We start from the raw sequence: 12,110 nt of genomic DNA on the forward strand, positions 1-12,110 counted from the left end.
AATTTATCAGTGGCTTTGTATGTTAACTACTTTTAAGTTGATCATTTGTGCCTCTATCTGCCGTCAGCTTTTTAAAAGTATTTTATCAAAATCGAGTTTTAAGCCAATTAACTAACGTAGTTAACACCAACCAAACAATAATAAAAACCAAGAGTTCAAGGATAAGGGAACACTTTAAAAATATCTTCTCTTTTTATTTTTACTTATTTTGCACTTGTATTTTGCTAACTTACTAGCATGATTTTATACCTTTGCCAGAATCTTGACTGGATCATGCTTTAGTAAATTATTTTTTCAAGCTCCTGGTAAAGCCTGTAAACTTCTGGATAGCTCAAAAATGTTGAGAGTAAGTAGTTATTATCATATATGACTTGACGTTGATGAATATACCTGTCAAATTTGTATATTGGTGAATTTAGTGGGGTTTAAATCTAGGATTTTTGACTTCTGAGAAAAATATTTTAAGATGAATTTGAAGAACACAACCCATCTATCACTGTAATACTTAGTTAAAAAAACAAAAACTTGGAACACAACAATTTTCTTATTTGATTGTGGTTGAACCCTAGTTCTGCATTATGGTAGCCCTCCCTTGTCCATGGGGATTATATTCCAAGATCTTTAGTGGACAACTGAAATCACAGATGGTGCTGAACTCTATATATACTATGTGTTTTCCTGTATACACATACTTGTGGTAAAGTTTAATTGATAAATTAGGGTAAAGTAAGAGATTGACAATGTTTAATAATAATATAATTATAGCATTATACTGTAATAAAAGTTAGTGAATAGTCTGTCTCTCAAAATATCTTGTCCTATACTTACCTATTTTCAGACCATGATTGACTGCAGATAACTGAAACCTTGGAAAGCAAGACCACAGGTGGCGAGGGGGCTACTGTGTATATTTTTGTTCTAGAGTGAAAGTTGAACTTTTCTTTTACATGCAGTTAAATTGCACAGTGGTTGGCTCTGATGCCCCTACTTTTCCTACCACCACCTGATAAATTATAGCATATGCAGGATCTTAATATACTATACCCTTAAGAGGATATTTCCAGTAGAGTCTAAAAGAGTACCAGTTTGTAGTACTTAAATTTTGAGGGGTCTTTCCAAAAGTAAGCTCTGTTGATGTAGAAAAGCTGGTATAGTTTGAGTGAGAAAATTAAGTTTGGGATGAAACTTAATAATCTTTGAAAATAGGCAATAATGCACCTGGTACCAAAAACAGAATTTGGATAGATCGATAGATGAATTAGTTATCTGTTGGCTCTGTAACAAATTGCCTCAAAACTTAGGACTTAAAATGGTATAATAAATACTTAATAATTATGTAGTTTTTTGTGGGCCAGAAATCTAGGAGCAGTTTAGCTGGAGGGATAGTCCTGGCTTGGGTTTCATGAGATTTTAGTCATCTGAAGGCTTGAGTGGGGCTGGAAGATTCACTTTCAGCATGGTTCACTCACCAGCTGCTGGTAGGAGGCCTCAGTTCCCTCTTCTGTGGATCTTTCCATAGGGCTTCCTAGGTGTCTGAGGCAGGAGAATGGCGTCAACCCAGGAGGTGGAGCTTGCAGTTAGCCGAGATCGCACCACTGCACTCCAGCCTGGGCGACAGAGTGAGACTCTGTCACAAAAAAAAAGAAAAGAAATGAGTCACTAAACACAGCCCATACTATAGAGAGAGGAATTAGCTCCAGTGTTTGAAAGGAGGAGTGTCAAAGAATTTGTGGGTCTGTTTTTTTTTTTTTTTTTTTTTGAGACAGGGTCTTACCCAGTTGCCTAGGCTGTATGTAGTGCAATGGTGCCATCATGGCTCACTGTAGCCTCAACCTCCCAGGCCCAAATGATTCTCCCACCTCAGCCTCCCAAGTAGCTGGAACTACATGCACACACCACTGCACCTGGCTAATTTTTGTATTTTTTGTAGAACTGAGGTCTCGCCATGTTGCCCAGGCTGGTCTCAAACTCCTCGGCTCAAGTGATCCTCCTACCTTGGCCCCCTAAAGTGCTGGGATTACAGGCATGAGCCATCATGAGCAGCTAGATCTATAATAAAACTGATGCAGGATTTTTTCTTGACGCCTTTATGGGACTTGTGACAGTGGTGCCCCATTTACTCAGCCCACCCTGTTCATCCCTTGTGGGAAGGGAATGTGCAGGTGAATGAGTGTGGGAACTGGCTAGCTGATTGGACACTGGTGGGAACAAACTGTTCATTGGGTTCTGTTGTACTCCACCCTTTGTGGGATATAGCACATAGAAGAGTGAGTGCAGGAACTGGCTGTCTGCTTTAGCACCAGCAGGAATAGATTCTTTGCAGGCTTGCGGCAGCGTCCAGGTGGGGGTGTCTGTGATCCCAAGGCCCCAGAGGACATGTTATAATGCTCTCTTAGCTCCGTCATCTGCAGACAGCAGTGTGTTATCAGCTCAGTGTTCCTTTTGCCTTGTTGCATAGGGCGGCTGCTGTCCACCAGCGAGGGCAAAGAGCCAGTGTGACAGTCTTTTTGAATACCAGCACTTGGTGTGTCTCGAATTCTTGTCTGGTGCCCAAGAGGAATGAGGTCATGCGAACAAATTGAAGGATGGTGAATGCGGAGAATTTTATTGAATGAAAACTGCTCTCAGTGAAGAGTGGAGCTGGAAAGGGGATGGGAAGGGCAGGTCGCTCTCCCCTGAAGCTTCTGTCTTCTGAAGTCAAGTCGCCTCTCCCTGATGTCCAGCTGCTTGTCTTCTCTGCTGGCTGAGTCTGGGGTCTTTATAGGCACAGGATGGGAGATGCTGTAGGTAGTTTTGGAAAAGGCAACATTTGATTGGTAAAAAGACATTATTCAGAAAGAACTATTCGGGAGAGAGCAGACAAATAGGGATGGGAATTCTCACTTTGGGCCACAAGTTTCAGGCTTTTCAGCTTGCAGGTGGGGTTTTGCTGGGGACCCGCCTCTGTCTGCCTGGAATTTCTCTGCTTCCTGCCTCTATCAAAACTATCATAGAAAATATGCTTCCCTCTCACCTTTTTCCTCCAACCACCCAGTTCCTGAAACCAGACACAACTATTGTTAACCGAAGGAAAGAGTTGAAGTATTCTCTTTGAAGTAAATAGCTTAGTAATCAGCTTTAAATATTTTATGTGTAGAATTTTTGGTGCATTATCTTAGTTGGATTATAGTGTTAATAAGGTCAAGGTCATAAGGGCCTGAGTGCAAACCAGTTAATGTTGTGTTCTCTGGTTATAAAAGGACACTGGGTAGTGTCCCAGTCAGCCATTATGCAAATGCCAGTTATCAGTCTTGCTGGAGAGGGAGTGCTAGGGGAAAAGTGAGTGGAATGACTCAGTTCAAATTCATGATGTAAAAGCTGTGGAAATAACATTTCACTAAAGTCAGGTTGAGTAGGTAGCATGATTAATCATGGGATTAAGAGAACATATAAATCCTCTGCAGCCAATTAAGCCGACTGTGTTCCTTTCCTCATGGGGGCTCAGTGTGCAATGGCTGCACACAGTAGCTTCCTTAGTAGTGTACTCAGCCTGTTTCTTGTATGGGTTGCTCTAAGGGACCTTGCAGACAGGCCTTTCAGATGGATGTTCATGTCTCTGACTTTGCACTATCCCCAGTCTAGGCTCCAAACAGGTATGCGAGATGCCTTTGGAAAGCCCCAGGGCACTGTGGCCGGGGTTCACATTGGCCAAATTATCATGTCCATTTGCACCAAGATGCAGAGCAAGGAGCTTGTGTTGAGGCCCTATGCAGGGCCAAGTTGAAGTTCCCTGGCCGCCAGAAGATCCACATCTCTAAGAAGTGGGGCTTTACCAAGTTCAGTGCAGATGAATTTGAAGACATGGTGGCTGAGAAGCAGCTCATCCCAGATGGCTGTGGGGTCAATTACATCCCCAACAGTGGCCCTCTGGACAACTGGCGGCGGGCCCTGCACTCGTGAGGGCTTCCACTGTGCTGCCCCCTCTTAATGCTCGCCAATGAATCCTACTTCCTGTTCACCTTAAAAAAAAAAAAAGAGAGAGAGAGAGAAAGAGCAAACCCCTTACTTGTGTTGGAGAAAGTGGCATACAGAGTGTGTGATTTGTTAGGGAAGTTGTAGCTCTGGGACTGTATAGCTCAGGTAGCACAACTCTGTGCCTGAACATTTCTCTGTGTACTACATTCTCTGCACACATTGTTTAAAACAGCTTTGTCAAAAGAGCATAAATACAAACATCAGAAGCCAGATGCAAAATAATTACATCGTATGTTTCCATTCATTTAAAGTTCAGAAAACGGGCTAAACACAGCCATATTGTTTTGAAATGTGTGGCAATACTATTCTTTATCGAAATCTGTTCTTTCATAATAACAAAATTGTAGTGGGGCATATAACTGCCTGGCTACAGCCCATTTTGCAGCCTCTCTTGCGGTTAGATGTGTACATGTAACAAAGTTTTCTTCCATGGTATGGAGTGGACTTGATGTGCGCCACTTCTGCCTGTGCACACAAACCCCCAGTGTGTGCTTCTCGGAGCTCTAGTGCTCTTTTCCGCTCTGGTGGGCTAGGATGGCAATAATCAGAGCAATAATTGAAGTCAAGTGTGGAAAATTGCAGACCCTGAGTTACTTTAAAAAAAAAAATTTATTTATTTATTTTTTGAGACAGAGTCTTGCTCTGTCGCCCAGGCTTGAGTACTGTGGTGCCATCTTGGCTCACTGCAACCTCCGCCTCTCAGACTGAAGCAGTTCTCCTGACTCAGCCTCCTAAGTGACTGGGATTATAGGAACCCACCACCACAGCTGGCTAATTTTTGTATTTTTAGTAGAGACAGGGTTTCACCATGTTGTCCAGGTCTCAAATTCCTGACCTCAAGTCATCCGCCTTCCTTGGCCTCCCAGAGAGCTGGGATTACAGGTGTGAGCCACTGTGCCTGGCCAGAACCTGAGTTTTTGAATGACAGTGTTGACCCCTGGTAAAACAGAATGCTCACTTGAATGAATTAAATTCCCGTTGCTTGAGCCATTATATTCTGTTTGCTACAGCCATAGTTAATACAGGACATATACAAAAGCGGCAAAAATAACAAGAGAGCCAGGAAATTATTATAAAAGTCAAGGGAGTGACTGAGGAGTGCAGGGAAGAGGACATGATTCTTACAAGTAGAATTTTTTGTTTTTTTGTTTTTTTTTGAGATGGAGTCTCACTGTGGCCCAGGCTGGAGTACAGTGTTGTCCAGGCTGGGTGCAGTCTCGGCTCGCTGCAGCCTCTGCCTCCTGGGTTCAAGCAATTCTCGTGCCTCAGCCTCTCAGGTAACTGGGACTACAGGTGCCCACCACCATGCCTGGCTAATTTCTGTATTTTTTAGTAGAGACGGGATTTCACCATGTTGGTCAGGCTGATCTCGAACTCCTAACCTCAGGTGATCCACCCACCTCGGCCTCCTAAAGTGCTAGAATTATAGGCGTGAGCCACTGCGCCCCGCCACATTTAAAATTTTGACTCAGCATTCCTAAATTGCACAAATAGGTGTTACTAGTGTATACTTGATTTGGTAGAATTTGAGAGTACTTATTTCCCTACACCTTTGACAACATCAGGTATCATTGTTAATCTTTGTCCCAATTGCAAAAATACTATCTCATGTTACTATGCATATTTAAAGCTTCTTTGTTAAAATATAGGAGGAACGTGGTAGAAAAACATTCCACCACCCTAATACAATTACTTTTATGATTGCGTATTTTCTTAGTCTTATTTTATATGTATATTTTATATTTTTATTCATATATTTTTGCTTTTCAAACATTTGGTTTTTAACTACACAAGTGTAATATGAATATGGTGTCATTATCTGTGGTGTTTTAATTTGTTATAATTACCTCCTAAGTCCATTAACTGCTCTATAGATAACCACCGTCAATTTGGTGCATACCTGTTCAGAATTTTCCAACTTGATTATTCCTATATAGTATATATTCATAGAACCATTTGGATTTTGTTTATATAAGTGGTATTATTTGGTATTGATCTTCGTGCTTTTTTCACCCAAGAGTTTGTCTTGGAGATCTTAACTTGTCAGCATTTGCAGAACCATCTTCTGTATGCATTTCTTTTTTCTTTTTTTTTTTTTTTTTGAGACAGAGTCTCACTCTTGTTGCCCGGGCTGGAGTGCAGTGGCATGACCTCGGCTCACTGCCACCTCTGCCCCCCGGGTTCAAGTGATTCTCCCCCCTCAGCCTCCCAGGTAGCTGGGATTACAGGTGGCTTGCCACCACACCCAGCTAATTTTTGTATTTTTAGTAGAGGTGGGGTTTCACCATGTTGGCCAGGCTGGTCTTGAACTCCTGACCTCAGGTGATCTGACGGCCTCGGCTTCCCAAAGTGCTGGGATTACAGGCGTGAGCCACTGTGCACGGCCCTGTATACATTTCTTTAAGGAGCATAGTATTGAACATCATGTATGCATTATAGTCTGTGTAACCATCTCCTTAGTGATAGATATTTACTTTGTTTCCAGTTTTGGATGGTTAAAACAGCCATGTTAGTAAAATTACTTCTTTGTACGCCTGCGTTCCTTCAGAGTGATCTCTAAGCGTGAAATTATTGGGTGATAGGTTACTCACATTTAAAATATTAATAGTTACTACTGCAGAACACTTTTATATCCTGTCAGTATAACAGAGTACCCCTTTGCCTCCAATGTCACCTTTCAATATTATTAGGCTTTAAATTTTTACTAATCTAATAGGTAAAATGATGGTCTCTTTGTTTAAATTTCTTTTTCCCTGATTGCTAGTGTGGTTTAGAATTATTTCATGTTTTCATTGGATCTTTCGGTTTCTTTGAATTACTCATTGATATTTTTGTACATGTTTCTGTTTCTCTTTTTTCATATTGATTTAAATGACTTCTGCGTGTATTCTGAATATATATCCTTTGGGTACTGTATTTGCGACTCAATTTTTTCCAGCCTGTAACTTTTATTTATTGCTTTTTATAGTGCATATGTTAAAAATTTTTCTTTAGTCATTATTTAGTCAATTTATTTATTTATTTATTTATTTATTTACTTATTTTTTCAGACGGAGTCTGGCTCTGTCGCCCAGGCTGGAGTGCAGTGGCCGGATCTCAGCTCACTGCAAGCTCCGCCTCCCAGGTTCCCGCCATTCTCCTGCCTCAGCCTCCCGAGTACCTGGGACTACAGGCACCACCACCACGCCTGGCTAGTTTTTTGTATTTTTTAGTAGAGACGGGGTTTCACCATGTTAGCCAGGATGGTCTCGATCTCCTGACCTTGTGATCCGCCCGTCTCGGCCTCCCAAAGTGCTGGGATTACAGGCTTGAGCCACCGTGCCTGGCCTATTTATTTAATTTTTGAGATGGAGTCTTGCTCTGTTGCCCAGGTTGGAATGCAATGGCATGATCTCGGTTCACTGCAACCTCCGACTCCTGGGTTCAAGCGATTCTCCTGCCTCAGCCTCCTGAGTAGCTGGGATTACAGGCACATGCCACCACACCTGGCTAATTTTTTTTTTTTTTTTTTTTTTTTTTTTTTTTTTTTTTTTTTTTTTTGAGACGGAGTCTCGCTCTGTCACCCAGGCTGGAGTGCAGTGGCCGGATCTCAGCTCACTGCAAGCTCCGCCTCCTGGGTTCACGCCATTCTCCTGCCTCAGCCTCCCGAGTAGCTGGGACTACAGGCGCCTGCCACCTCGCCCGGCTAAGTTTTTGTATTTTTAGTAGAGACGGGGTTTCACTGTGTTACCCAGGATGGTCTCGATCTCCTGACCTCGTGATCCGCCCGTCTCGGCCTCCCAAAGTGCTGGGATTACAGGCTTGAGCCACCGCGCCCGGCCTAATTTTTATATTTTTAGTAGAGATGGGGTAGCACCATGTTGGTCAGGCTGGTCTCGAACTTCTGACCTCGTGATCTGCCCGCCTCAGCCTCACAAAGTGCTGGAATTACAGGCAGGAGCCACCGCTCCCAGGCAGGCATGTTGAATTTTAAGTGATGGTAAACTTAAATGGCAGTTGGAGATATCTGGATAGTTGGAAATGTGGAACTAGAGCTTAGGAATATAGATCTGGGAGAACCAAACTCTCTGAGGAAGGTGGAATTTAGAATACAGTCAGCCGTCCATATCCACAATGGATCAAAAATATTAAAAAAAAAAAAAAAAGCTAAAAAAAGACTAGCATAACAACTATTTACTTAACATTTACATTGTTTTAGATATTATAAGTAATGTAGAGATGATTCAAAGTATACAGGATGTTGTGTGCAGGTTATATGCAAATACCGTTTCATTTTATGTAAGAGACCATAGCATCTGTGGATTTTGGTATCCTTGAGGGGGGGTCCTGGAATCAATCACTTGCCAATACCAAGGAATGACTGTATAGATGAAAGGATTGGCCTAGAATAGAAGGAGAAATGCTTATTCCGTATGGTGTATTAATATACAAAGTTTTATTGAATAATACAATTTTAAGGCTGAAGTAATCTAACTCATTTCCTCATATTATACATGAGAAACACATGGTTAAATAGGCAAAGTGATACCTAAGCTTATATAAACAATTATGTGATAATATCAGGAGTACATCCCAGTCTTTCCGACTTCTGGGTTACTGTTTGGACCACCTGATACTACTGTTCCTGCTCATTTCTGTGCAGTTAGTGTTTTTTTTTTGTTTTTTTTTTTTTTTTTTTTTTTTTGAGACAGAGTCTTGCTCTGTCGCCCAGGCCGCAGTGCAGTGGCGCAATCTCAGCTCACTGCAAGTTCCACCTCCCGGGTTCACGCCATTCTCCTGCCTCAGCCTCCCAAGTAGCTGGGACTATAGGCGCCCGCCACTACACCCGGCTAGCTTTTTGTATTTTTAGTAGAGACGGGGGCGGGGGTGGTTTCACCATGTTAGCCAGGATGGTCTCGATCTCCTCACCTCGTGATCTGCCCGCCTTGGCCTCCCAAAGTGCTGGGATTACAGGCTTGAGCCACCGCGCCCGGCTTTTTTTTTTTTTTTTTTTAAAGACAGGGTCTTGCTATGATGCCCACGTTGGCCTTGAACTCCTGGGCTCAAATAGTCTTCCTGTCTCAGCCTCCAGAGTAACTGGGACTACAGGTGCACACTTCTTTTAAAAATAGTGCTCTTACCAAAAACTTTACGTCTTTTCTGTTTTAATGTACTGTTTTGTTCACTGTATCTCAGTCATATGAAGGCCTCTGATGGGAAGTAGAATTTCCACCACCATGATCAGAATAGTTGATTGAAGTATCAACCATAAGCTTTTCCATATTAGTGGCAGAGAGATGGAAGATTATGTACAAAATTAGAGTACTCCTGTAGTTACTAATATATTCCTTCTAGAGTAGACTGATAACAATAGTGGTTGTCATTTATTCCATGTTCTTTTTGTACCTAAAACTGTGGTTAGTAGTTTATACTCATTATCTTACTTAGTTTTTATAAGAATTCCCAGAAGGTAGGTTGTGTTAAGATTCAAACTATATAAATGAGTAAAGTAAAGCTTAATGAGAATAAATAGTTCAAGGAAACAAAGTGACAGAACCAGCGTTCATGTTCAAGTATATCTGACTCCAGAGTTCATGATCTTAACCACTCTACCATACCGCCTTTCTCTAGGTACATAGGAGATATAGGTGTTGGAAGAAGGGTTAATTTAACAATAGCATCCAAAGTAAAATTTTGCTTCGTAGACCAAAACTCACAGGTACTCCTACTGTATATAATTAAGTGATGGATAATATGTGAGGACTAGATCTAATTTTGTCATAACTATATTGCTTGGTTACTTATATCTATGAACAAGGTTGCTGAGTGTTGACACATATTTTTCCCTTTCTGTATTCTTATACTACTTTAATGGTGGATTCTGAAATATTGTTTCCTTTTCAGAAAAACCATGCCACATGGATCATTTGGATCGAATCCTACTGTCTGGCATCTATAATGTACGCAAGGGAAAGACCCAGCTGCATAAGTGGGCTGAGCGCCTAGTTGTCCTCTGTGGTACTTGCCTTATCGTCTCCTCAGTGAAGGACTGTCAAACTGGAAAGATGCACATTTTGCCTCTGGTTGGTGGAAAGGTAAGACTCATAAAGTTAAATTATTTTTCATTTGATCATCTTAATTAAGAAAATATCACATACGCTTTTCATAGCTTTTATTCATATCTTTTCAGAGAAGCCAGTATGGGCATTATTAAAGATGATATCAGAGACTCCGAGAGGTTCAGAGGCTATTATGCCCCAAATCCTGTTGCAGAACCATCTGTTCTAGACGTCCCCACCTCCACTGCTAGGCACTAGATTCTGGGACTGACAATAGCCAGAGTCAACAGTGGATGCTACCATTAGAAGTTGCCTTTGGAAATTAGAAGTAGCTGCCGGCATCTGTCACCAAATAGATTCTTTCTGGGTTTTTTTTTGTTTTTTTTTTTTTACCCCAATTAAATTAAAACTTAGAGTCTGAGGTAGTCATAAGATGTGATCCAGCAGCCAGGGAGCCATGCCATTTCTTCCGTCTGTCCTAGAGGAGTCTCCATCCCAGGAAAGGAGTTCACTTGTTAGTCAAACAGAATGAATGACAAATGACCATAAACAGATATACCAATATTTATAGAAGGTATGTATATATGATTTTACTCTGTTTTGAGTCTTGAATGTCATAAACCAATCTGAGTTCAGGAGGACTTCCAGACAAAATTACCTCATGAATTCACACTTTGTATCAGGCATCCAATCTGATCCAAATACACAGCAATATAGGTAGAACACATGTATTAAAAAGATAAATAAGCTGGGCGTGGTGGCTTGTGCCTGTAATCCCAGCTACTCAGGAGGCTGAAGTGGGAGGATCACTTGAGGCCAGCAGTTTGAAACCAGCCTGAGCAACATTAGCAAGACCCTGTCTTGGCTGGGCACAGTGGCTCATGCCTGTATTCCTGGCACTTTCAGAGTCCTTAGGTGGGTGAATCACTGAGGTCAGGAGTTCAAAACCAGCCTGGCCAACATGGTGAAACCCCGTCTCTACTAAAAATAATCTTACAAAATTAGGTGGGCGTGGTGATGGGTGCCTGTAATCCCAGCTACTTGGGAGGCTGAGGTAGGAGAATCACTCGAACCTGGGAGGTGGAAGTTGCAGTGAGCCAATATCATGCCATTGCACCCCAGCCTGGCAAACAGAGCAAGACTTCGTCTCAAAAAAAAAAAAAAAAAATTAGGTGTGGTGGTGCGGCGCCTGAAGTCTCAACTGCTTGGGATGCTGAGGTGGGAGGATGGCTTGACGCCAGGAGTTCAAGTTGCAGTGAGCTATGATCATGCTACTGTATCCTAGCCTTATGTGACAGAGTGAGACCCTGTCTTTAAAAAAAAAAAAAAAAAAAAAAAGAATGAATGAATGAATGAATGAATGAAAAGACTTAACTGAGCTTAGAAATACAGAATAGAAACGTAAAATGATCTGAAGGTCTGAGTCTGTGGGCCTTCTGGGCTCTGGGTCTGAAAGATTGTGGCAGCCCAGGAATTCGGCTCCTATAAGTATTTAGGTCTAATAGTTTGCTGTTCATAATGGGGGTCCTGGGTTAGGCTTATGGCGTAAAGCCAGGCTGATTGGTATTTTTTGTTTCTGAAAGAAAGCTAAAACAAAAACTGCCATTAAGCACTGACTGGAACCAAGGCTTATTTGTAGCTGTGGTCCTAAAGAGGTGGGAGAATCCAGTTATATGGCCTGTGACCAGGAAAATGAATGAAATCCCCACTAGTTTAATGAATGAATGTAACTCCAGTATCACCCATGGGGCAAGAACCCACCACTGTCAGTATGAGGTCTTGGGGGCTGAAGAACAAAGTGAAGAAAGTAAGTAGAGTTGTTTGAGAGGGAATGAGTGAATGAGGACAAGGTTGGGGATTGGTGGAGATGAAGCAGCAGATAGGGTAAGAGAGAAAATGAACCTACCATTCAAGTGAACCTGAAATGTAAACTGCCTCTCACACACATCAAAAAAACAAAAAAGAAACCCACAGAGAAATTTAATACTAGGGAGGATTTCCACAACCTCAACCATCAGAAGATAAACTCACTTCAGATTGAAATGAAAATAAATGAAC

At 41.8% G+C, this 12,110-nt stretch overlaps 2 protein-coding genes, 1 non-coding gene and 1 pseudogene across 5 annotated transcripts in view; 3 read left to right on the forward strand and 1 right to left on the reverse strand.

Moving 5' to 3' along the window:
* IST1 (IST1 factor associated with ESCRT-III) overlaps positions 1–12,110 on the reverse strand; it is a 413,363-nt gene that overhangs the window by 237,987 nt on the left and 163,266 nt on the right. The window lies entirely within an intron of this gene.
* Positions 1–12,110, forward strand: part of PHLPP2 (PH domain and leucine rich repeat protein phosphatase 2) — a 77,065-nt gene that overhangs the window by 21,412 nt on the left and 43,543 nt on the right. For all 3 annotated transcript variants that reach the window (XM_050772656.1, XM_050772658.1, XM_050772657.1), the window contains exon 4: positions 9,898–10,088. In XM_050772656.1, coding sequence (XP_050628613.1) covers positions 9,898–10,088 — 191 coding nt within the window. The remainder of the gene's footprint in view (positions 1–9,897; positions 10,089–12,110) is intronic.
* LOC126943769 (60S ribosomal protein L10-like) lies at positions 2–7,514 on the forward strand (annotated as a pseudogene).
* LOC126945123 (small nucleolar RNA SNORA70) lies at positions 3,438–3,572 on the forward strand. Its single transcript, XR_007722301.1, has one exon. It is a non-coding gene; the product is annotated as a small nucleolar RNA SNORA70 (small nucleolar RNA).

This window comes from Macaca thibetana, chromosome 20 (genome assembly GCF_024542745.1).
Source record: "Macaca thibetana thibetana isolate TM-01 chromosome 20, ASM2454274v1, whole genome shotgun sequence".
Lineage (NCBI taxonomy): Eukaryota > Metazoa > Chordata > Mammalia > Primates > Cercopithecidae > Macaca > Macaca thibetana.